Source organism: Pyxicephalus adspersus, chromosome 9, assembly GCF_032062135.1.
Source record: "Pyxicephalus adspersus chromosome 9, UCB_Pads_2.0, whole genome shotgun sequence".
Taxonomy (NCBI): Eukaryota; Metazoa; Chordata; class Amphibia; order Anura; family Pyxicephalidae; genus Pyxicephalus; species Pyxicephalus adspersus.
In genome coordinates, this window is record NC_092866.1 from 63576208 (window position 1) to 63603009 (window position 26802).

The window sequence follows — 26802 nt, forward strand, 5'->3', positions numbered from 1 at the left end:
CTCCCAGCCCCCCTTCATCAGGGCTTGTGATGGGGAGAAGGAACAGCGATAAATTTTATTTACATCACATTATTCCAACTGGAGATCCTCATGTCAGTCAGTGCGCCAGCAATACAAATCATACATAGTAACAAATTTTAATATTAATTAATAATCCCCAGTGTTCTCCCCCGCCCTTGTTAGCTGGGCGCACCACCCGGCACTTTTAAGTAACCACCCGGCTGTTTTTGGGTAGTTACTAAAGAATTAGGTTACAATACAGGGGCTGCCACCCGCCTACAGCTTCTTAGCGCCTAAAATAAATTCTGAGTTGAACACCAATCCCTATCTCTGAATCCTGAGTACACAACACATCAAGCTGATCACTTTTCCACATATAAATATATAATATAAAAGAAAAAGACGTTTAATGGCCCCACATATTAAAGGATCAAATGACCTGAAGCTGTTTCATTTTCTGGATGAATGCTCCCCTATACTCCGATTTATTATACCTCCCATAAAGATATGTCTGTGTTCCCAGCTCCGCCCACTAACCCGGCACACCATATAACACCCCTGCCTTGTATATCACACAGGATGTTCCCGTCTCCGGAGGAAACTTTCCGTCACTGCCAGGAAGAGCATGACTTCAACATCCGAGAGTTTGTCTCCGCTCACGGTATGCTGCGCAGTGAGTGAATGGTTGTGTTGGAAGTGCTGACCTTGTATGAATGAAGACTCTGTGTGCACACGCATGCGCAGTAGAAGGTGTGTTGTAAAGTAGAGCGTGCACTTATAAGGTTAGAGGTGTTTACACCTGGTCTTCATCACACATGCGCAGTGCAGCAGCTGAAGATGCATGCGCATTCACAGGAGGTAAAGATCAACGGTGACTACACAGAAGCTTAATCAGTGCAATGGCTTATCCATAGGAAGTGCTCATAGGACATGTAGACCCTGGGGTAGTTCAGAGAGTTCTGCTAGAGGGTTCCAAAATTTGTATTCATAAATACAATAAAAGTGTGTGAAGATAAATATAATTTTTTTTTATCCGGATGGTTTTGTGTTACTGGTAACAGATTTCAGGTTACAGAAATAAATGTCTCTGCCAGGTTCTGTCCATCTTAAAACAAAGTCTCAAACACTCCCCTTCTGGACACTGCAGCTCCCAGTGGGAGGGGTCAGTGTTGGAGCAGTGGGCAGGTCTGGGTGTGGCCAAGTGCTGATTGACAAGCAGCTGTGACAATGGCTATAGCCATTCTTCCCAGTGTATTGCAGATAGGAGCGACCTATGCAAAGGTGACAACTCTGCTCTGAATTCAGGAGCAGTGCAGCATTGTTGTCACATCGCAACATGATGCTGCATTAGGACCTACAGGTATTTGTGGGACTTTGGCAAGTGCAAATGCATTCAGTGTGAGTGAACTGTTTTTTTTAATCAATTTTATTCGCCATAGATGTCATCTTTTTCTCTCTTCCCCTCTCCCCCATTCCCTTCCTTTCATTATTGCACACAGGATAACATTCTGCATCTTGTGAATGTTGGGGGTTTATGTTCTGTGCGGTAGAATGAATAAATATATCAATTATTATTTATTTATTTGTTTTATCATCCGATAGGATTTTGACCTCCACTGGAATTCTTTTTTTTTGGAGTGAAGATCTGAATCCTATTGGTGGCGGTGAGGCGACACAGACGGGTCCAATAATTATTGATTAAGAAAAAAGCAGCTTGTGATTGGCTGCTCTGGGAAGTGCGTGCTGTTCTTTGTCCTGCTTCTTAGGGGCCCATTCACACTGGCGCATTGGGATTGCTGTGATGCTCTGCCATTTATTCTTAATGAGAACCCAACACACCTTGCCAATTCACTTGCATTACAGCATGCAGTAACCTTGCACTGTGTCGCAAATAATGCTGCTTGTCTGTTATTTTTATTTTATTTATTTATTTTTTTTTATTTCCTGCCATTGAAATGCATTAGCTGCTCTTCTCCAGTGCCCATCATTGCACCAGTGTGAATGAAGCCTTGTACAAAGTTTCTCATGGTCCATGTAGTAGCAGTACACCATGTGACCACTAGAGAGCAGCCCAGCACAGGGTGGCACGTTCTTCCCTCCGTCTGTCTGCGCCGCACGCTCACCCTCGTCCTCTTTTCATTTTCACGGTTCAATGAGCTCGTCTCAGGGGTTTCTTTCAAATTGATTACAGACAACTTGCGCAGGATTTTGTGATGAACGCAGATGTCAGATGTGGTTCGTCTTCCGCTGGGGCCATCGCCGATCTGAATGAGAGCGAGGACTGTGCCTACTTCAGCTCCTACGGGCACTTCTCCATACATGAGGAGATGTTAAAGGTCAGAGAATAACACAGGTGCCGGGGCTCATATTCCAGCAGGGTTAATCGCTACTTGGTGACAGCGCCAGCCGCGCCGTGTGTGACGCGAATGACAATGTCACCCGTCGCACTTAGCAAGGCGACTATCAGCTGGTGACAGGCTGCGCCGAAAGTTGTCATACGGCAATGTTACCATCATGTGAAGAACGCAGGCGTACAATGTAGACAAGCAGCCGTCACTGAGTAGTCGGCAGTGGAAAATCAGTGGCTTTTCTCCACTTACTTCCTGTTTATAATGCAATAGGAACTCACCCTGCACTGCTCCTGTACAAACTTCCCTGATGAGCTTATATTGGAACTTGCAGGACGGGTGAATGCATTTGGCCTACATGCGCTATGCACATATTTGTCATTGTCCCATTTCTGCATTTTCTGCTCTCTGCACCCGTGTTGCAGCAGATGCGACAGCTGACCTATGAAGAGGTGACCTTCCGGTGTTTCTCCGTGTGTGCCGCGCTGAGCAATGCGATGCAGGTCAGCCGACGTTCACTGTTGCATTACGGTGACCTTTCCCACTGCTGGCTTCAAGTTGCCTTAAAGAGAACCTGTCTACCCAGAAAATATAAATTGCAGCTTTTCAGTAATAGAAAGGCTGTACGGGTCCTTTAAGAGCGTGGAATCTAATCCTTTGCTGCACCTCTCTAGGGGTGAGAAATCTAGGGGGCGCTAGAAGCCTTCTTGGCCCCTTAGAGCCAAAAATCAGGTATTATGGGTACCTCTGGCAGCCATGCCCAGTTTGCCAGCAGAATTTGCTGTCTGTAGTTTTGTGTTTGAGGATTCCTGGCTCTTCCTCCTGTGCACATGGCGGTTTATTGGAGGTCAGGATTCAGGAATCTATTATGATGCAACCGAATGTAATGCAGACCAACCCCCCCCCCCGACGACCAACCAGTATGATGGGTCTGTTCTAAATTTTTGGGGGGCATAGGGTTGTTTTTTTACTTGCACACACCTCTGGGCATCAGCTAATAACAGGACAGTATAGTATAAGGCAGTTACATCGGCTCTCATACGCCAACTGCAGCCCCATAGGAGAAAGATCCACATGGAGTATGTGTGGAGCCGGGGAGAGAACCCTCAAAGGCTGGGCTGATGAGGCCATTGCCAGGTATATGATGAAGCCATGAGCCCGGCGCCATAGAAGGTTCTTCCCCCGGCTCTACACATCCATTGCTGATAGCCCTGAGGAAGTGCGCTGTCATCCTGAAATGTGTCGGATACTCCCACTAATATATGTTTCCAAATAAGTAGCTCCAATCAGATGTTCCTAACATACTCTATACCCTTTAAAGGGATTCATATCATCAGTTTTCTGCAGGCAGGAGGAAGCATTTCCTCAGTCACCTCTCCCCTTAGCGATCAGACTGCAACATTGAAACTTCGTATCCAGCAGCAGCAGGGATTGATCTGTGTGTGCCAAGAACTGCACAAACATCAAAATTAAAGTACATGATTCTGCCATCTCTGAGTCAGTATAAAGTCCAGAAGACCCTGAATGATGCCTGAACAAAGATGTCACCTTCCTTGTGGAGAGAAACACTGATGGAGATGGGAGGGGGGGGGGGGGGGTGATCTCTTTGACATACCAGCAAGGCCACCGGGATGATTTTCACCTATCTATGTTTTCTAGCCAGGGTTTTCATTCTTCCATCACCATTCAATCCACTAAAATTGCACAATTTGCTGACCCAATAAAAGTCAAAGATTGTGACAGTAATCGAGGAATCATTGGAGCAGAAAATATTCGGCTTTTCCCGTGAGCACCGGGGTCTTGGCCTCCAATAGTCAATTAAAATTTTGCGGTTCCGCTCTTAATGATTTGATCCCTGAAAATCCTCTGAGGGCCGTAAAGAGATTTGTGGCTTGCCGGTGTGACCCTCTGCTCATGGGCCGGATGTTTATTAGGGTCATGTGACCACATTAGTCTATAATATATTTATATATAAAACCATTATGAGGTTGGGTAGAGAACCTACATTTAGGTCTCTGTAAACCCAAATGGAATGACATTGTGCTGAAGCAATAAGTCCTAGCACTGATGGTCTCCTGCAGTTTTCTATCTATATGCAGTGGCTGCATGGCTTTCTCAGGTGAGTTTCCTGCCCTTGGATGACCATTTCAGCCCTGGTATTATCTTTACTGCCATCTTTTTCTAGATCTGTGCCTGTAACTTCCTGTAATAAAGACCAATCACTGCTGCTCGCTCTGCTTGTGCAGGGTGACTGGTCTTGTCTCCGCCCCCTCCTTTAGTTTCTGCAGGGAGCCTGTAGTGGGCTGGGCTTCTAGGCCCCTCCTACAGCTGTGCTCAGACTATGTGATGATGTCAGTGGTACTTTTCAAAGTAAAATCTGCATTTAAAATGTATTAATGGGCACAAAGTGGATTTATATTATTTGTGGATACTAAGAATATATAAATTAAAATCTTAATGCCCTTGGAGTTGACCTTCAAGAAAAAAAGAGGAAATCAGCCTATGAGGACACTTATTAGTAACAGTAACAACTGAGGTTAGAAAGATTTCCTGTTGTGCCCACATGACAGGAAATGAAGCTAATCCCCCCTGCCCCCACCTGGTGGGACAGGGACAGCATAAAAGCCTGACAGCGATTTTAACCCTTTCCTTGGCTTTTTATTTTATGTTTCCTCTACACCTTGCAAACACAAATGCTCCATTAGTTGTATTTGAGCATCCTCGACCTTGTAAAACAAACTCATTTCACTGTATTCGGATCACGAAAGACAAATCTTACTTCTGAAAAAAAAAAAAATCATTCTTGGAAGGAACGATCGGGAGCGTTCTCTTGTCATTTTAATTGATCACCTTTGCAGTTGTTCACGCTCGAGATAACAAACTCAATTTGCATTGTATTAGCTGTAATTACTGCTGGCGATCACTTAGCAAGCGGCGGAGAACCCTGACGAGGAAGCGGCGGGCGACAGCTGCGTTTGGTGGTGTCGTAATGATATTGTGGTCCTAACTGCACGGAATTGAAATGTTTGATTTTTCTGAGCGAAGAGAACCAGTCATGAGAACCTGGAAGCATTAAATAAATGGCTGTGTGCCTTTAACTATAACATTCTAGAAAAATACTGTTGTGCCCCTCCCCTGAGGAGCAACTTTATTTTTCAAGCTAAACTATAAAAAATAGTTGTAGAATTTACGTTTTCTTCTGTTGAGGTTATTAGGAAGCTGGCCAATCCCATTACCCGGAGCCCGTGCTAGCTGCAAGCCTTCACTCTTAGCTCTCATTCATTTAGAGGTATGTAATTGCCCCCAGGGCTCCCTAGGGTTGAGTGAGTACTTGCTGCTAGCACTGGCTTTGGTTAATGGGGAGGGCTGGCTGGTGGGAACCACAAACCTCCATGTCACCCAAGTCTGTGCCACTTCTGAGCTGGGATCTCAGTTTGGGAAGTACTTGGTGAGCCTGGATGATTCCTGAACAATAATGGTCCCGTCCTTTGAGAAGAAAAAATATAAAGGCATTGTCAGGGGGAAGAGGAATACCACAGCACACCATGGGTACAAGAACTACCAACACTACCCCTAAACTCTGGGGTAGAACGCGATTTTCCAATAATAATTTAGGGTGGATCATGAGCTCTAATCAATCCAAGGTCGAGGATGACACCCCAATACTCTGGGGCAGAATGCGAGACCCCAGCACCTCCGGGGCCGAGCATGAGCCCTCAATACTCCGGGGCAGAGCGTGAGTTCCCAATACTCCAGGGCCAAGCGTGAGCCCTCAATACTCCGAGGTAGAGCGTGAGCCCTCAATACTCCGGGGCAGAGCGTGGGTTCCCAATACTCCAGGGCCGAGCGTGAGCCCTCAATACTCCGAGGTAGAGCGTGAGCCCCCAATACTCCAGGGTCGAGCGTAAACCCCTTGCTCCTCTGGGGCCGAGCGTGAGCCCCCTGCTCCTCTGGGGCCGAGCGTGAGCCCCCTGCTCCTCTGGGGCCGAGCGTGAGCCCCCTGCTCCTCCGGGGCCGAGCGTGAGCCCCCTGCTCCTCCGGGGCCGAGCGTGAGCCCCCAGCACCTCCGGGGCCGAGCGTGAGCCCCCAGCACCTCCGGGGCCGAGCGTGAGCCCCCAGCACCTCCGGGGCCGAGCGTGAGCCCCCAGCCCCTTCCGGGCTGAGCGTGAGCCCCCAGCCCCTTCGGGGCCGAGCGTGAGCCCCCAGCACCACCGGGGCTGAGCGTGAGACCCCAATACTCTAGGGCAGAATGTGAGCCACCAGCACCTTCAGGGCAGATTGTTAGTTGCCCCCTCAACTTTCCAGACAGACAGGAGGCCCCTAACATTCCAGAGTGGGGAGACCCCCAACACCCATGGTTGGATAGGAGCTTTCTAGCGCTCCTGGGTGAGGGCCCGAAATTCTTTCTTCCATGCAGCATAGCCATAGTGACACAAATGCACCTTCACCATTGGTTTAAAAATGTGACAAATCCTTATAGGAGAGGAGTCCAAATCTGGACAGTGAATGGACCCAACTCTCGGTGAATATGGTGTAATGTTCAGTCGGTGAGATATCTGCCTGGGTTCATGTGGATATTACAAGAGCTGCTGCAATTCTCACCCGAAGAGGAATTATACCCCAAAGGCCCGAGCCTGTTCCAGCCTTTAATGGCTGATAACAAAGAACAATGATCTGCTCAGACTAATAACTGTCAGCGGTTTATTCTCAGCACTTTCACTCCATTGCCCGATCTTCTCTGATTTATATTGTGGATTTTCTGCTCATGGTCATGTGATCTGTGCGCTGATATCATCTATACAATGTAATTGGATTTTTCCTTTTTCCTCTCCATAGGACGCAGTTCGCACAGAGAGCTACAGGAACTTCATGTACCAGAATGGGGACATCTTCAAGGACAAGGTGAGAGAATCTCTGTGCAGCATCTCACATGAGAAGGGAGGGGGGCAGAATGGACGGAGGTCACATGACAAAGCGTCAGGGACACGGCGTGATTTAAAACGGGCGGTTTTATTCCCGGGAATTTTTTTCCCATGTGTGGCTGGGTGCCGAGCGCTGATAATGCTAACCCAGGATTTTACCTTTTATTTATGAAGTGCCAAGCGGCAATACGATAAAACATGAATCCGACAGAGATTTGGGACTTTGCGCATTTCTCTGAGACGCCGGTTTAAATTTTGCCATTTTCCTTGTTCCGTGTTCAGTCATATTTATCAATTTATGATCTCCATGGCCAATAAAGCCCCCACCTCCCCGAGGCAAACAGGTGGAGTATGCGGCCCATATAAAGCTGCTGGTGATGGTTTCATATTTACATTACATTGTGTGCTCTGCCACTGCTCTGCATCCGCTATGAGCGCTTCTACCATTATTGCAACATAAATATCAAACCAATATAAATAACACCTTGACCTATGTTCGATTAAATTGTTTATTCTAATTATTAAATTATATAATAATATCAATTGAAATCAATCGATTGTGCCAAAACACAATAAAATAATCATCTGAGCAGGTTCTGAAATTTAAAATATTGCACCCCAGGTGTAAACATTCACACTGTGTCATTATTTGTTTTCCAAAATGGAGAACCCATGTGTGAAAATTTAAGTACACTCCCTGACCCAAAAGCTTGTAGTTGCCCCTCTGGCAGCGATAATGTGAAGTCTGCGTTTTCTGGGTGACTATTGGTCTATCACAGGGTTGTCAAACGCTGGCCCGGGGGCCAATGTTCTTTTTTTGACCCCCAAAGGAATCCTAAATATGAACTGCAGCTGCATTGAAATAGCGTCGCTACTACAATTCCTGGCATCACTCCCATCTATAGACCAGCGGGCTCTCTGCCTATGCGTGGCCCTGTATTGGACTGTTTTATACACGCAAATAATGCCGGGAATTTTAGTAGTGGCGCTATTTCAATGAAAAGAGATTTCTAGCGGCGGGGCACTCATAAGATTTAGCCCAGCATTGGCCGCGTCTGGCATTTCCAGCACTCCCCCTCAGATGTACTTTTCCTTGCTACTCCAAGGCATGGACTTGAATGGTTGGATTTTCATAGAAGAATATTGTTATTATTATTGTTAGCCTGTGCAAAAAGGTTACCATTGGAATTTAACTCCAAAGGCTACAAATAGAGAAAGAGGCATAAGATTTTTTCTTTGTCTAACTTTGTCTAAATATTTAATTTTGGCCCTCTGTGTATTTGAGTTTGACACCCCTACTCTATCACATCATTTTGGAGGAATTCTGGCCGACTCTTCTTTACAACATTGCTTGAGTTCATTGAGGTCTGCAGACATTTGTTTATGGACAGGTTCTCTTAAGGAACCACCACAGCATTTCGATGGAGTTGAGGTCTGAACTTTGTGCCATTGCTGCACATTGATTCTTTTCCTTTTTAGCCATTCCGTTGTAGATTTGCTGGTGTATTTTGGATCATTGTGCTGTTGGGTGATCCAGGTCTGGCCAAGCTTTAGCTGTCACACAGTTGGTTCTAGAATACTTAGATATACAGAGGAGTTCATGGTTGACCTAATGACTGCAAAGTGTCCAGATCCTGTGACTGAGAAACCCAAATCATCTTTCCTTCATCGCTATGTCTCACAGTTAGTATAGGGAGTTTACGTGCTGTATTTGGTTTTCACCAGATGTGGCGCTGTGCATTGTAGCCAAACATCTCCACTTTGGTCTCCCCTGTCCCCTGTATGTACAGAGCTCATTCATGCATCGTGCAGTCTTTTGTTGTTGGAAAGGATAGTAAAAGATCCTTTTCAATGACAAATATTGCACATATGTACCCAACCTCTGAGATCATTGCTGATGTCTTCCCCCCTTGGCATTATAGTAACACACATCTGAATGCTGCAAACCAACAAATTGCCAAAACTTTTCTTTTATAGATTATCACACTGGCTGATGATTGATTAATGCATCTGCCGAGCAGCACCTGGCTGCTACACTTTTCATTCCTATGGAAGGGTTAAGGGGCAGTATTCCCCCGGCCCCTTTTAGCTGGGCGTACCACCCATCACTTTATAGTAACCACCCGGCTGTTTTTTGGGTGGTTACTGAGGAGTTGGGTCACAGTACAGGGGCTGCCACCCACCTACAGCTTCTTACCAACCAGCTTAAAAAAAATTCTGGTTTGAACACAAGGAAAGGGTGTACTTAATTTTTCACACACAGCTTTTGCATTTGGTCTTTGTTAAATAAATAATGACACGGTGTGATATATCGTGCGGTATTGACAATCTGATATTGTATTTTCCTAATTGTATGATTTGCTAAGGACCGACAATGATTTGAGCCTTTGAATTGAAAGAGGGTGTACTTTCTTTTTCTTCTGACCAGGCAGCGTGCAGCAAATCTCATCGTCAGCATCGAACATTCCGTCTGTTCTTTTTAGTTTTCCCGTAACATTGGTCTCACCACGTCTCCTTTCCACTACACAGATTTCTAGAGTGCCCAGCTCACAGGTTAGCACGCTGCTCTGGGTCCAAGGTTTGAATTTTGGCCAGCACACTATCTGCATGGAGTTTGCTCCGGGTACTCCGCTTTCCTCCCAGATTCCAAAAACATGCAGTTAGGGTAATTGGCGCCCCCTAAACTGACCTTAGCCTGTGGTAATGACATATGACTATGGTAGGGACATTAGATTGTGAGCTCCTTTGAGGGAAAGTTAGTGACATGACCATGGACTTTGTACAGCGCTATGTAATATGTTGGCGCTATATAAATACTGTGTTATAATAATACATTCCTGTACCCCCCCAGTGTTGGTGCTGCACCTTATCTCCCGGTTCCGTTAGTCGGCTTTCCATTTGGCTGGTTTGAGATCTCTGCTAAGGGCGGCTCAGCGGTGAACGTGGTGTAAATAATGTTTACATCCTCCGTCCCAGGCATTAGGCAGAGCTGCGGCCGCCAGGACCGGCTGTGCCGTCATCTGCTGCTATGACACGAGGCCGAACCGCAGTCGCTGTGCTGCAGTCCTCAATTACAGGAGAACGGGACACTGCGGCATCCTCAGCGCCCCCGGGTGCTGTGTACAACCACTGCTGCCTCATTAACCCTTCCCGTACCAGAAATGTATGCGAGTCGCTGTGTAACCTTCATCTATTGGCTGCGCATGAATTTTACTGCAGCAAAACGCATTTTAATAGAAATCTCATCCGCTTGCTGCAGCCTAAAAGACAACCTACATGCTTTTATAGTCAGGTAAATACTGAATACCAAATGTTCTAAGTTACAATACTTCACATGTATTTAGAGCTGGATTATTTGCAATGCAACCCCATACAGGAGCATAGGGCCCGGTAGGTATCTAGGGGGCCCCAGCTGCAACCTTCACACTCCTACAGTAAACCAGGGAATTGGTGCAGTTGGGTAGAGTTGTGTACTTACCTGTTACTTCATAGCATGGACAGGTGGTGTCTTATTGGACTATTTTATTGCAATCATTATCAATATCATTTGAAGGGTTTGTGGGCCCAAGGCTGCTACTTACATATGGGCCCCATTCTGTCCTTTCCCAACATTACATACTCGGGGAATATCGCTGTGGGTTCAGTCATCGACCCCTGCAGCATTGCATGCATCACCTGTTGTTCTATTGCAGGTTATGGACCTGATCAAGTCTCTGATTGGCTGTCTTTAGTCACATGATGGTGTGTTTTCGGTCCAAATTATTTCCCCATTTCCTATGATTTGTTGTAGTTTTCTTTTTAATAAGTTCTGAAATACAATTGAAGAGGTAACATTGGACTTTTCTATTGCAGGTCGTCCTGGATGTTGGATGCGGCACTGGAATCCTTTCGATGTTTGCAGCTAAGTCCGGTGCCAAAAAAGTGATCAGTGTTGACCAATCAGAAATCCTCTACCAGGCCATGGACATTATCCGGTGGGTTACAGGTCACATTTTTTTTTGTGGGGCATTAAGGCTTGTTAGTCCATAAAGATGAGTTAAAAAAGGAAAAAAAGTTTTAAAGGCCTGTGTGACCAAATTGTTATCACACCAATATGAGGTTTGCATGCCTTCTCACCATCCCTAGTGCCTGCAACATGACTTTAAAAGTGGCATTGCACTTTAAAGCTCACTCTGAGCTATATTGTTTCAAATTAAATTTGTTCCGTACTATAATTTATTTTCCCCCTGCTGTACCTAATTTTGGCCACAAGATGCCCTCGTCTTCTGATTTGTGTGACACCCAGCCATGTACTTGGTTGCAGGGTGTCATGGCCCCGCCCCCCTCAGGGAGACACCGCACCCTTCATTCACAGTATATTCATGCAGAAAATGGCGCTAATATGATCTTTAAATTTGGAGGAAAACGATAAAGTGAAATCAGACTTTTGGGTCATGTGACTTAAAATACTTTGGAATAATATAAAAAGTTAGGGAAAATAATCTAACAAGTCAGCAGGGGGTAGCTGATTGCTGACAGGAGGAGGTTTGTCCCAGAGATTGGCTCACAATTGGGTGAGGAGGTATAACACAAGCGGCCAATACAGCCTAATTCAAAATTTCAGCATGTGTGCCGATGATGTGTATATAAACTGAAGACTCATCACAGTCCATTACTCATGGCTCAGCTTAAAAGTAGCAATTTTCCAGCATGAGTACATTTATGGATTAAATTGAGTTTCCACACTTTGCCCGGGGAGTTCTTCACTGCAGGGCCCTCCTGCGCCATTGCGCGGTTCATCGGCGGAGTCGGCCAGGTGTTCAGGGCTGACGCAGGGAAGCAGAGCGGTATTGATTCCGGGCGGGGGGACGGTAGCACGCTGATGGATTTTCAGCAGACGCACCTGGCCTTCAGCCTGACTTGGAACAGACCGCAGTCATGCTCGCTGCCTTCAGCTGAGCTGGCTGCAGCCTTTGCCCCGCCCCCTCGCTGGTGTTCCGAGCCCGGCGTAGCAGTGCGCAGACGTGACTACAGACAAGCCACAAATAAAATAGATTGCTGTTTGTTTTCCAGCGTGAAGATTCCGGGCCATCTGTTCTGTGCCGCCTCGTCCTACAACCAATTTTTTTTATACTGCAGATTTTTACATTTTCTGTTCTCTGCCTGCGTACCAACGTCTTTGTATAACGCATGGATCTCGCCAGCGCTGTAGAAGTTTTGTAGCTACGTGTATTCTGTACCTGTAAACTCAAGAAGTGCAAAAAATGTGTGTTATGAAAAGATGCGCTAGGAACATTCACTACTATGAATATAATAAATGAGGATCCAACAGCTGTATAAAACAAAGGCTGAATTCACACCGGCGGTTTTAAGCTTCGTACACACGTGCAATAATTGTCGTTGGAAAGGATCTTTCAAAATCCTTTTCAACGACTAAAGACTGAAAGATGCATGAACAAGCTCTGTACATACAGCGCCATTCTGCTCTTTAGAGAGGGAAGAATGACGAAGCGGCACCCCGCTGTGCTCTCTCCGCTTCACTTTCATTATGATCATTCGTGGATCTGCCAGGACGGATCTAGGAACAACGAGCGCTGTACACACGCCAGATTCTTGTCCGATATCAGCCCTGAAACGATAATCGGGCGAGAATCATCTGACATGTGTACGTAGCCCTACTGCTCAATGCATGCAAAAAAATAGTTACCGTATTTTTTGCCGTATAAGACGCACTTTTTCTTTCCCAAAACTGGGGGGGAAAAATGTGTGAATACCAAATGCAGCATTTGAACAGTCCGCAGACTCCCCTAAAGCCAATTCAAGTCCCATCTATGTGACATTTAGGATCAGCATCAATGGGCTTTGGCTTTATTTACCTGGCATCAGTTTGAGAATCTTCTGAGATCATTTAGAATTCATCGCCGGCTGCATCTGACCTGCACTTCACCTGGCTTGCATTTTACTTGCTTCAAGCAGGTTTTGCAATTGCATAGACTAGACAGAACGCAAACATGCTTGCCATGCACCAAAGCCCATGGACTCGGCCCTCAATTTGCTCTGTAATAGAGCAATTGTTAATAAATATTAAGATACTTTTTATAATTTTTTCATGCTTTTTGCATTTCATTGCTGTTGATCTCATTCAGCATTTTTGCAGCCACTTCACTTTACTAGATTGTAAGCTCTTCGGCACAGGGTCCCGTGTCACTGCCTGTATCTGTCTGTCATTTACAACCCCTATTTATTGTACAGCGCTGCGTACTATGTTGGCGCTATATAAACTTATTAACAATAATATTATCAACATAAACTCCATCTCTTCAGTGTCAGCTGCACATTATTGTGGCTTCCTGATGGTGACAACGTTGAACCATGTCTACATAATGTGTGTTAGCACAACCACCTAAAGTCTTACAAGGAGTGCGAGTGACAATGCAGTGTCATTGAGTGTTGTCACCCTGTAACAGGAAGTGCCTGCAGAAGGACCCCCATTGCAGGAATCACCAGGAATTGTTCTATTAAAATGGCAGAATTGTGAAATGACATAAACCTGTTTTTTTGAGGTTTAGAATTATGTCGGCACTATACTAATACTGTGTAATCAAAAGAATAATTGAGATCAAATTTGTTTCCTGCCATGCATTCAACCGAACTCCCGCAGCCACTTCCTGTCTATATGCACTCCACTGCATTCTTAATGGTGACAACAGTGCACCAGGCCTGCACATAGCTCCATTGGCAATCTGGGAAATGGGGGGACAGTGCTAAAGCACAATTTAAGATGGGGCAGAGCATTGTCACCCTATACAGGAAGTACCTGAACAAGAACCTTGATGGTAGGATCACCAGATATTATTTTAATTTGGGGGACACCTAATACAGAATTTAGCTTTAAATGTCCTTCCCATTTCCTCCATAGCATTCCATCAATCAGTTACACATTGTGATCAGCTCCTCATTAAGATCTGATAATAATGAAGCAATCATTTAATTGATTTCCTTTTTTTATGACCCCTGAACACAAAGCTGGGGCCAGTTCAGAAGTTCAGGGCCGGAGATCCTTTCACGCCTTTTGTTTTCCCAGGGCCGTCTTATTTTTCAATTACAGTTGTAATGAGATTGTCTGATGGGCGAGGAGCCGGGAGATAGCGGGGAGAGGAGGGCGATAAGGAGCGGCTGCTAGCTGCACCTCGCTGCGCTGTGAATAATGACATCGCTGTCCGTAACACTCGCTGTCATGTTGACAGCATGCGCAAGGAGATTGATCCTCTTCAGCGCTAAAGGTGGAAGATTTCATCTCCTCCGCAGGATGTGAAACACTGAATCATTTTTGCTTATTTTTGCATTTTTATTTTTTTTTTCTCGCCGCCGTTAAGCTTCAGCGACGGCGAGGAATGGATTTCTGCTGAGTCGGTGCAGCTGTTCCGGCGCTCGCCGTAATGTGCTGTAATGATTTTATTTGGGGTTACAAAAAAAAAAAAAACTGGGCTGATGTATGAAATTTATTGTGTGTTAACAGAGCTGATACTGAATTACAAAGTCTGACCTTCCTTGTAAATCTTTTATTATAGAAATTACAATATCAATAAATTGGTTACATTAAAATTTGGGTAACCAGTTCAGCTCCCATACCTGCACCCCTTCCTTATCCTGTGGACCGGGCCAATTTTTACATTTCCACTATCTGCATGGAGTTTGCAAGTTCTCCCCATGTTTGCATGGATTTCCTCCCACATTCCAAAAACATGCAGTTAGGTTAATTGGCTTCCCCCTAAAACACTGATATTAAACTGTGTTAATGACATATGACTATGGTGGCAACATTAGATTGTGAGCTCCTCTGAGGGACAGCTAGTCACATGACTATGGGCTTTGTACAGCGCTGCGTAATATGTTGGCGCTATATACATACTGTATAATAATAAAAATAATATTAGTAATAAAAAAAAATGTTTTTTTTTTATTCAGCAATGATGTCATGGAAACATTTCATTTTTAAAAAATAATATCATTAATGAAACTTTAATGAAATTAATGAAATTTTTTTAGGACATTATTTCTTTTGTTGACATTATCCTGCAAAAATGATTTCAGTTTTTTCAATCAAAAATTACATAAAAAACACTTTGGTATTTAAAAATTGTTACTGTAGATGAGCAAAGATTGTTTCAATGATTGGAGGGATCTGCAGATGAAGGGACAGTGTAGATCAGTGTTTCCCAATCAGTGTTCCTCCAGAGCAACTTTTCTCAACCTTTTTAACATGGGAGAACTTTTGAAATAACTTTCAGGTCTTAGAGAACTCCTATAATTTCTATATCCACAGATCACAGTATATTAGCATGGTGGTCAGTGGGAAGAATTCCTCTTATATTGCTGGTTAGTAGGAAGAATGTCACCCTTACAGATAGCCAAAAAGATCATCAGGGTCATTTATACTGACCTGAGAGGTACAAACTGCTCAGGGAACCCCCAGGAGCCCTTAAATTAGAATCCCTGCTCCAGGGGAGCAACTTTGACTGATTGACATTTGTATATTTCTGGTGGACGCCACTGGTCAGATCCAACTGCATGACTCTAATGATGTTCTTAGGTATTAATAAAGATGTTCTTTCATTCACCACTGTAGGGGACTTTTTTGACCAATTGAGGATTTTTTTCCCCCATTGACCTTTAGTGAATTGATTTATGTAGGGTGCTCCTTAAGCCTAGAGGATTGCAGAATTCTATAGAATCCCCTCGTCTCCGCTCATGTTCTTATACTGACATTGATGTGCAGCTGCCAGCTTGTCATAATGTTGTACAAATGTCGGTGTCACCGTGTCTGCAATGTTTTATTGTAGCTGCGTTGTCATTTCTTCAGCAGGAAATGTGTTCTAATAGATCAGATGGTGATAGAAATATCAATGTTACCTTTTTACCCTGACTCTGTTTTTACTATTATGTATTCCTATTATTTATTTATTACTTATATTATTATTTCATGTGCTACACAGTGTATATAATATCTGCCCTCCAGCCTTCCCTTTGTTACATCTGCCCTCTGGCCGCCCCTTTGTTAGATTTACCTTCCAGTTCCCCCCATTTTATTAAATTTCCCCCAGCTTCCCCTTCATTCATTCTACCCTCCAGCCCCCCCTCCTTTCAATCTGCCTTCCAGCCTCCCCTTTCCTAAATCTGCCCTCCAGCCTCCCCTTTATTAAATCTGCCCTCCAGCCTCCCCTTCCCTAAATCTGCCCTCCAGCCTCCCCTTTCCTAAATCTGCCCTCCAGCCTCCCCTTCATTAAATCTGCCCTCCAGCCTCCCCTTTTTAAATCTGCCCTCCAGCCTCCCCTTCGTTAAATCTGCCCTCCAGCCTCCCCTTCGTTAAATCTGCCCTCCAGCCTCCCCTTCGTTAAATCTGCCCTCCAGCCTCCCCTTCGTTAAATCTGCCCTCCAGCCTCCCCTTCGTTAAATCTGCCCTCCAGCCTTCCCTTCGTTAATTCTGCCCTCCAGCCTTCCCTTCGTTAATTCTGCCCTCCAGCCTTCCCTTCGTTAAATCTGCCCTCCAGCCTTCCCTTTGCTAATTCTGCCCTCCAGTTCCCCCCACGTTATTAAATTTCCCCCAGCTTCCCCTTCATTCATTCTACCCTCCAGCCTCCCCTTCGTAAATCTACCCTCCAGCCTCCCCATCGTTAAATCTGCCCTTCAGCCTCCCCTTCAAAAAATCTGCCCTCCAGCTTCCCCTTTGTTAAATCCGCCCTCCAGCTTCCCCTTCGTTAAATCTGCCCTCCAGCCTCGCCTTCGTTAAATCTGCCCTCCAGCCTCGCCTTGAATAAATCTGCCCTCAAGCCTCCCCTTGAATAAATCTGCCCTCAAGCCTTCCCTTCAATAAATCTGTGCTCCACTTCCCCCCACTTTATTAAATCTCCCCAGCTTCCCCTTCATTAATTCTGCCCTGCAGCCTCACCTTCGGTAAATCAGCCCTGATTTCCTGGCTGTAGGTAAAGTTTAGACCCCAATCAGTTTTTTATCCCTCTCTGTGTCACCCCTGGGAAATATTACTTTCTATGTTTGTCACGGAGACTGCAAATGCGGGAAAACCAGAAATTTTGCGTTGTCACTAAAACATGAAATAAGGGGGAATCTTCCAATGGGATAGATTCAGTGACAAATTGTTCAATCTGTTCACCCAACGCCTGAGAACTGAGAACCCCTCCCCTGTGGTATGCAAATGAGGGGAAGGTGTTCTCTAGTCCTGTCCTTGGGTGACAGTGCTGCTCCCGTGGTCACCCAAGGACAGGAAGTGTGTTCACCTGGTGATCCTGCCAGTAAATCAAACATTGAAAACAAATGCAGACGCCACTTTCCAGGACTGGTAAGCCGTGAGATGTGTTTGAATATTTCTGCTTTTAGACATAACGCCTCTTAGTATTGCTATACATAGGGAATTGCTGTTTCTCAATTATAAAGTCGTCCTTCCTCTTCACATTCACCGTCCTCTCATCCCGCAGACAGATCCGGCAATACAAAGTCAATCTTTTGCGATCTCCGCATTTATATCTAATAACTAGATTCATTCTGCAGTCACCGCTTTATTTTTTTTCCGTCTTTCTGAATAAAATGGATCTGTAATATGAAATGTTTCCTCTTTCAGGCTGAATAAATTGGAAGATAAAATCGTGCTGATTAAAGGGCGGATTGAGGAAATTGATTTACCGGTGGAGAACGTGGATATAATTATTTCGGAATGGATGGTGAGTCTTCCTGCGCTGGGGAGCGGTCGCATTCTTCACATAGATACCCGAGAAAAACTCAGCAGAATTAAAGGGGAATCTGAGAATTGTAACTTTGTATCATTGGTGAATCTCATAGCGCCTGCTTACTCTGTAGCCATGTACAAAGCAACAAATATCTTTAATGAAATATCTGCCTGTCAAAGGAGTGATATAGGTGTGTGAGGTGGATTAAATAGTTGTTCCTAAACTTAGGAAAGAGAATGTGTGAAGTCTGGGGGTCAGGCGTTAGGGACATGATCCAAGTGATTGAGTTGATTTACTAAATAAATATTGGCTTTTCACGGGCAGCACAGTGGCTCAGTGGTTAGCACTCCAGCCTTAGCAGCGCTAGGTTCCAGGTTCGAATCACAGCCAGGACACTGTCTGCATGGAGTTTGCAGGTTCTCCCCGTGTCTGCGTGGGTTTCCTCTGGGTACTCCGGTTTCCTCCCACATCCCAAAAACATGCAGTAAGGTTAATTGGCTTCCCCCTAAAAATTGACCTTGGACTACATTGATGACATATGACTATAGTAGGGACATTAGATTGTGAGCTCCTTTGAGGGACAGTTAGTGACACAACTATGGACTTTGTACAGCGCTGCGTAATATGATGGCGCTATGTAAATTCTGTGTAATAATAATAATGTACCAATGGGGTGCACATGTGTTGTATCATGTGGTCAAACATTCAATACCTTGGATTGGTATTCTGATTATTTTTATCCGGGTAAAACAATTACAAGAGTTCATTGTCTTGAAGAATTTTCAGACCTCTTACCAGAATATTCGTGCAAGCGGTCAGTCCAGACCTAAATGGGCAGCAGATTTGCTTGTGTGAACCAATGCCAGGCGCCCCAGGGTTGCCAAAAACATGGATTCTAGATGGGATATTTCCAATCAAGGCGGGTTGGCTATAGATTGTCCCAGGTGTGGTATCAGTGGCCTCACAGCCAATAGTATATCGGAGGTCATTTCTTGAGTTGAGCATTCTCTTCTCCCTTTGGGGGAGCTATTTTGTGACTGTGGGTCCTAAATGCAAGTCGGGATCTTGAGGCTCAATTAGGACCCATAGGGGTCCGTGATGTTAAAATGAGCGACCGCTAAGTGAGTGGAGATCTCTGTTTTCACGTTTTTCAACATGTGACCCCATACTTTGAGAGTCCCAAAGGTTAGTGGGTTGGTATTTGGGGTATTAATGACCATGAGTGTCCTCTGTATACCCTGAAAATTTCACTTTGGTACTACACAGTGTTTATGAGATATGAGTGATATAACATTAGGAGTTGTTAGGTATCCGGATACGATGAGCAGGCACAACTGTCACATGCATCACACACACGCACACACGCATTAGCAGGGTAGCATGAGCAGACACTGTTGACTGATGACATCACCACTCATGCCCACTTTAGAGGTAGCACAATCTGATGGGAAGCGTGATCTAATAGAACACTGGTCTTCATAATCAAACTGACTTTCTGAATTCCTTGATGAAGGGGGGTGTTTTTGTCTTTTGACTTTACTCCTTAGTGGGCTTGGTGGGCTGCACGGGCTGTGTATCGGTTGCATTTCTGTTGCAGGAAAAGGAGGTGAGCGAGCATGTTGTTGCAAACAATACATATATTGTATAAAAATTCAAGCCCTGATGAAGGGGAGTGTTGGCCCTGAAACACGTTGCTGTTTTTTAATGATCTAAATGTTGCTTTGGCGTTTTGACAAAATCCTTTTGTGGTTTTACATCCCCATTTGCATTCTGGGTGCCCCCCAAGAGGAGCCTCGTCCTATGGGAGCAGAGCTAGCAAGGTCCTGATTTTCTCCCCACAACATTCCCGACCCCCTGAAGTCACAATATCTATAGATGAGTCTTTAAGGTCTGCCGGGGTCTCGCCAGTCCCAACAAATAAAGTTTTGTCTTTGGATTTATCATCCGGTTGGGTGTATTTGATGCGTTCTCTTTGCTTTGTCTTTGAACATTCATCTCAGGGTTTTTCCAGAACTTTGTCCTTTTCCTCCTCCAGCTTTTCTTCTCGGCAGACGGCTGCTTTGCATGGAGTTTTGTGCTGGGCCATTCATCTTCTTATCTTCCGAATGTATAAGTGGATTTCGGGTGTCAAGGTCTTTGCTGGTTGCACGATGCATTTGCATATATTGCATTTGCAGGCGCCGTATGGTTCACGGCCCTCGCTGGTTGGAAGTGATGTGTTGTGCCGTGTGCCCAGTGAAACCTGAATGACAGGAACTCAGCCGCATGGATGACCTTCCTTCCAGTAGATACATGCCCTTCCAGCTGTGTACAGGAGACCTTCTCTTTTTCTGCTGCAATTCAATAGCGCATACGGGTTTTGTCCCTCCCCTAGCCAATGACTGGACAGTAAAAAAAAAAGTAGCACACAGTCATCTGTCCTTGTCACTCTGCTCTCTCCTCCTATTACCATTTCCCTTGTTAGCATATAACCACATTAAATACCTACAGCTGAAATCCCTAACTGACCATAAATGCAAGCCTATTGGACAGTTGGGTGATTGTGGGTGGAGCTTGATGAAGTCAAGGAAAGTCAAACCCCAGCAGCAAAGTAAAACTAAATCAGAGGAGGACACAGGGGAAGTTAGTCATGCTAGTAAAGTAGTAGGAACCATTTTCTGGTGTCTGATCCTGAGCAGTCGCTTAACTAGTCATTGTTAGGGAAGTTGGGGGGGGGGGGGTACAGAACCCTTTCCAGGGTGCCCTGTCCACCTTATTGCCCTCTTAGCCAGGATGGTAGATAGCAGTCATTGTATTCCCATTTTCTTCCCTATTCTCACATATTCTCTGCTGGACAGAAATCCAAAGTTCCGTGCTTGGCGAAACGCGTCAGCACATGCAAAACAAGCGTCTGGTTATAAGGTGTGTGTACCATCAGCTGACTAGCGCTCGTAGATATAGAAAGGAACAGATTACGGCGATTGTGGGGCCCCTCTGTTTATTTGGTGGGGTTACTGGGAGATGTGTAGGTACCCGATTGGGCCAGCACCCATAGCGAAGCCATTAAACCCCCTGGAGTGACGTTGTATTCACTTTGTATTGGACTTACAATAAATACAATGTGTCCCCTTTCAAAGTGCTGCAACCTGGGGCATTGCATTTCTTTCTTTTTTAGGAGAACCTTCCAGACCATTGGAATATCCACTTCCCTGCCCACCCTATCCTTTCCTATTGGCATTTGGGGGCTATGCCACTCTGCTGCCTGGGCACTGCAAATCCTGCGAGAAGTCCATTGGAATGGAAGATCGGCTTTATTTCTGTGGGCTATGTTCTATTAAAATGCAACATGTCCCATCTTTATTACACCACCAACATGCTGAAGCCTCATTGGCCATCAGACAAATCAGCCTGGTCTTATGTTGGGCAATGCTCGGTGTGAATGAGTCTTTAATGTGGCCCCTCATCCCTCTTTTTTAAACATTGATGGGGGGTAATTTGCTCACCATGTCCCCCTTTCTGTAGCACAGGGGGTGACGCCATTCCTTCTGCCAATACGATCCTAGGCGTGGAGTACCCCAAATCTTCCATTATTTAAAACAACGCAATATCCTTTTATTGCAAGAATTGGGCTGCTTCACCCTCTCCGAGATCTGGCAGGAAGGTGCTTGTGGCCCTCACACAGGTGCAGGAGGACGAGTGAGTTTCTTTTATGAATTTTACACATTTCCCTTTTTTTCTTCCAGCATTATATTTAGGGGGAGGGGATGCGCCGTGTCATCTTACCGCCATCTAAACTCCAATAACGCCGTAATTTGCCGTTTGTGACGCTCTAACGTCTTCTTTGCTATTTTGCCTCCGAGCCTCCATATTGTAAATGGCTGTTGCCTTGGTGAGTTCTTTTTACCCCCCTTCCCTCTCGCATGCGGTTTGCGCATTTCTGGGATTAATGCTGAAATCAATGGCTGCGTTTGTAATTAAGCATCTGTCTGCTTGGAATCGCTTGGGTTTAACCGCTTCCTGCCAGGGCCGAATGTTCCGCAGCCCATGAAGCGATAATTCTGTATGGGCGACCTATAGAACCCCGGCCAGAACTTTCTTGTCTCCGTTGGGGAGATTCACTTTTTCTGTATCATTGTCACCAAAAGTGATGGGAAATTCACACTGGTAGAGTTGTCACCGGTAGGAAAGAAAGGCGAAATTCCTAAAGCTGAATCCTGGGATTCTCAAATATTGTACCAGAGCCATGTGCGATGTGTAGAAAACTTGAGGAGTGGGCGGAGTCAAGACCAGTCACCTGGCTCAAGGAAAAGAAAGCAGCAGTGACTGGTCTGTATTACAGGAAGTAACACTGGATGACCAGTTTTTTTTTGCATGTTGTAAATCACAGCCTGGTCACATGGTTGTTGGTTGATACAAAAGTTACAACAGTGTTCAACCAAGGATTTTTTGGTAAGCTGGGTGGGAAGAAATTGTAGGTGGGCCTTGGCCCCTCAACTTTTCCACAGCCACCCAAAAACAGACTAAAAGGGGCCGGGGAGAACACTGTTACAATGGTGCAGTCTGATCACTGGAATAGGGGAGGGGAGGACTGAGGAAATGTTTCTCCTTCCTGCAGCAGACTGATGACATCATCGCAGCCTAGGCAAAGTCACCAGCTGGAGCTCAAGAACTTTTTTTTTACTAATAAGGGTGGAACTTTTTAGAGAAATGATTTTGCTGCAGTGTCAGTGTTTTCCAGAGGCGGTTCAGGCTGTTCTCCCGAGGACGGTGACAGATGCGTTGCTCGGGTTGGGTGAGACATAACAGAGTGCGGCTGTCAGGTGGAGGAGGCGTCCTGCAGGATCATTAAACGTTGCAATGAAGTGAGGATCGGTGTACAGTGCGGAGCGTTACTCTATCAGAAGGTTTATTTTGGCTCGGGAACAAAATCATCAAACATTCCGCAGACGGCGGGAACACAGATGTGCTGGCGACGTTAAAGGGACCGCCGTGGGTTTGGTGCCGGGAAAGAAAAGACGACTTCCCCCCCCATCCCTTCTCTACCTTCAGCCATTGCTGAGAAACTGCACCCAATGACCCCCCCTCACCCCCCTGATGCCCACCCTGGGGGTTCTTGGAGCAAAGAGCACCTGTCATTTTATTAGCTTGGTAAAAAATCACAGCGAACGACATGCAAGACATCTAAAATGCCGGCACGCATCTTCCGAGAGCTCCTAAGAATAAACCCCATTATCGCACTCATTGGTCACCACAGTATTGTAGAACCAATAGGAGGCTAACGCGTTTCGCAGCGGTTGGCTTAGTGGTTTAGTAACATAAGACAGTCAGTAGTTTATATTGACCAATCACTGATGATATCAAGCAGGAGAGACATTTCCTGAGTCTACCCCAGTGATTAGTTTGCAATATGATGCCTGAACAAGGATGGTGCCTCCTAAAGGAGAGAAAAACAGATGTCGGCATTGACAGGACTTTGTTTTTTTGTGTGAGAGTAATAATTACCTGGGAAGTTACTTAGCATGAGAAATGTATCTGATGACAGGTCCACTTTGTGAAGTTTAAAATAAAATAGAGTGACACTGGCCCTTTAAGTAGCTGCGCCCGGTGCAGGTCACTCGTGCAGAGTTGCAGCGCACCTCATCCCTCATTACACCAACGCATTTCTTTTGTATCTTGAAGCGGTGATATTAAGCGAATGCTCTAACCAGGTTGTGTTTCTCTCCCGCAGGGATACCTCCTCCTGTTCGAGTCCATGCTGGATTCCGTTATTTATGCGAGAGACAAATTTCTGGCGCCTGGCGGTGCAGGTTGGTATGGAAATTTCCACCGCAGAGCAGAACATTGCGCAGAGCTCGCCAACGCTCTGCAAGTCGTTCCGCATGGCTGGGAGAAAGCTCGCCCCACAGATGAGCGATAGAGCCATTAGCACCTCGCCAAGGGGCATTCTTCTAAAACGATGGGGGGGAGGGGGTGGAATTGGGGTGTTAAGATTTAGGAGGGGCCGCCAGCTGAGGAATCTTCAGCATTTACTATACATTTCCATAGCTCTGACATATACTGCAGCATTGTACAAACACTGAGCCAGTCCAAAAGGTCTTTGTACAGAGGAGCTGACACTCTAATGTCCCCCACAGTCACACACTATTATTATACATTTATATAGCTCTGACATATACCGCAGTGCTGTACAGAGATCACTGGGCCAGTATACATTTATATAGCTCTGACGTATACCAGAGTGCTGTACAGAGAACACTGAGCCAGTCATATCAGTCTCTGTACAGAGGAGCTGACACTCTAATGTCCCCCCACAGTCACACACTGTTATTATACATTTATAAAGCTCTGACATATACTGCAGTGCTGTACAGAGATCACTGAGCCAGTGCTATTAGTCTCTGTACAGAGGAGCTGACACTCTAATTTCCCCCACAGTCACACACTATTATTATACATTTATAAAGCTCTGACATATACTGCAGTGCTGTACAGAGATCACTGAGCCAGTGCTATCAGTCTCTGTACAGAGGAGCTGACACTCTAATTGCCCCCACAGTCACACACTATTGTTATACATTTATATACAAAGTTACAACATGCCAGTTAGGATTTTTATTTTAGTCATGTGACTGTCATTTGTAAATCTCATTGGCTGAACACGTTCCATTTTTCCCAGGATTGGCTGTGTTTCATTTACCGCTGACACGTCTCAGTGCAGTCGTTGCGCGGTCCCTTAGCCGGCGTCTATCTTAGCGCGTCTTGCTGCATTGCTTTAATGACTTATCTCGCACACGTTCATCACCGACGTGCCATTGTGCCGTAATGGGCTTCCGGGCTGCCGGCGAACAAACACATCGCCTGCCCGTGATTACTCCGGGATTTCAATTAAATGTTCCGACGTTACAAGCTCGTATCTGTTAATTTCCGCCACGCGTGCGGGGGAGGGGATTATTTAGCACCGCGCAGGGATTGCGTAGATGCGTCTGGGGTAATATAACCCATCAAGAGATTTTTTGTAATTCATAAAAAGCTGCCAGGCATTGTGGAGTGGTGACTGCATTGGGGCCCCACACAGATCCAGCCATACACATGAGCAGAATTGCAGGCTGATCACTTGTTGTCACCGACCTTTCAGGCATTGAGCTCTCCCATTGGTCGTTCAGGATTCCCATGTAAATGGTTTGTGATAATCTGCTGAGGATGATTGGAAGAAGCAGAGGATCACCTTGACACCATTGGCCAGTTCTGTACATTGCCAATAATCTGGGAACCCCTGTTTGTTTTGCAGGTGTGGAGTTCCCAAACACGCCCCCTGCAGGATCTGTAGGAGGAGCCTTGAGGGGTGTGGTTGGGAACACCTCCCCCTAAATACAAACCAAGGGTTCCCAGATCATCTTGGTGAATATGGCAGAAAGAAGCATTTCCTAAGTCCACCCCCCACCTAGTGATCAGGCTACAACATTGTAACATGGGCCGGCATCATGCCCAGGGAGTAGTGATGCCAAAATAAAGATGGCGCCGTCTTTCCAAAGAAAACCATATGAAGGCATTGCCAGGGAAATCATGTGATCAATACACTGACACAAATATATCTGGTGACAGGTTCACTTTAATATGTAGAACAATTATTCTCCCCTCCCAATATTTTTAGGATTTTGAAGCCCATTAATCCCCCGAATCTCCCAGGCTGTGCTTTGCCTTGGCAGGATTTGTGTTCGGTGGTGCACTGCTTGTCCTTTTAGCCCTGTGCACGGTGTGAGATTTGTTCCCCGGGCCCCCCCAGGAATTCAGGGCCCTCGTCTGGGCCCTTCCTCCATGACAATTGTTACCGGTGACAAATGATCGCTGGGCAGTGAATCGAGAAGGACGCAGATGTCACAGCCATGAATCTCCCCGCACAACGCGTTTTCTGTCCAATCAGCGTTTTGTTAATTTTACCTACGAGGGAAACTAATTATTCATTTTTTTTTTCACTCGATGGCCGGGGCTGCCATTGTTTGGAGCGAGCAAGTATGCGACACGCTGGCGTCAGTGGTGGGATCGGTGAATGCAACAAAGCTTTGGATTCGGTGTCACCAGGACCTGATATCGGCCTCACGCAGTCCCTGTACAGCAGAGCTCAGGGTAGGGGAGAAAGAAGCAGCACAAGAAGCCAATCAGCTGTCCTGTGCACATGTGCTAGCAAGCTGCACGCTGATAGGAGGGGAGAGTAACAGGGAAATTAGCAAATCAGCGTGCTGCTTTTCCCTCACTGTCCAATCACAAGTTAGGGGAGGGGGAAAACTTGGAAATGTTAATGTAGAGCTGTGTAAGAATCAGGACTGGATGGCTTTCTGATCTCCTAAAGCATCAGTTGCGTCACTTACTGTCTACAGGAGACCAGGACAGAGCGTTGTCACCCCATAACAGGAAGTGTCTGTGCAAGTACCTCCATGGCAGGATCACAGGGCTGATTTAATAATTCCAGTGACATTCACAGGTGAAACTTTCCCAGTGATATTCATGATTTGGGTTTACGTAAAAATATCAATCTGATGCCAGCAGTCGGTGCGTTTTGTAGGTCACACTCCGCGATATTTGTATTTTCTGCACCATAAAGATCCTTTATGGCCACATTTAAATCTGCTGATTGTTTCTGAAATGAAAAGCTGTAAAATGTTCAGCAAGGAGACGGAAAAGACAAAAATCTGCCTGATAACCAATTTCACTCCGCCGAGCCCACCCTGATATACAAAATGTCACCCCGACTGCATGACAAATCCAAATCCTGACCCCAAGCTAGAATTGTGGGGTCACCATCACTAGAGGGGTCACCGGCAGGAGGAAGGAGGT

General features: G+C 45.6%; 1 protein-coding gene across 1 annotated transcript in view; it reads left to right on the plus strand.

Moving 5' to 3' along the window:
- Positions 1 to 578: 578 nt before the first annotated feature.
- PRMT3 (protein arginine methyltransferase 3) overlaps positions 579 to 26802 on the plus strand; it is a gene marked incomplete at its 5' end in the record, with an annotated part of 56387 nt that continues 30163 nt past the window's right edge. The window contains 6 exon segments of the mRNA XM_072421572.1: positions 579 to 661; positions 2158 to 2336; positions 7185 to 7250; positions 11123 to 11244; positions 17886 to 17985; positions 23699 to 23777. Coding sequence (XP_072277673.1) covers positions 579 to 661; positions 2158 to 2336; positions 7185 to 7250; positions 11123 to 11244; positions 17886 to 17985; positions 23699 to 23777 — 629 coding nt within the window.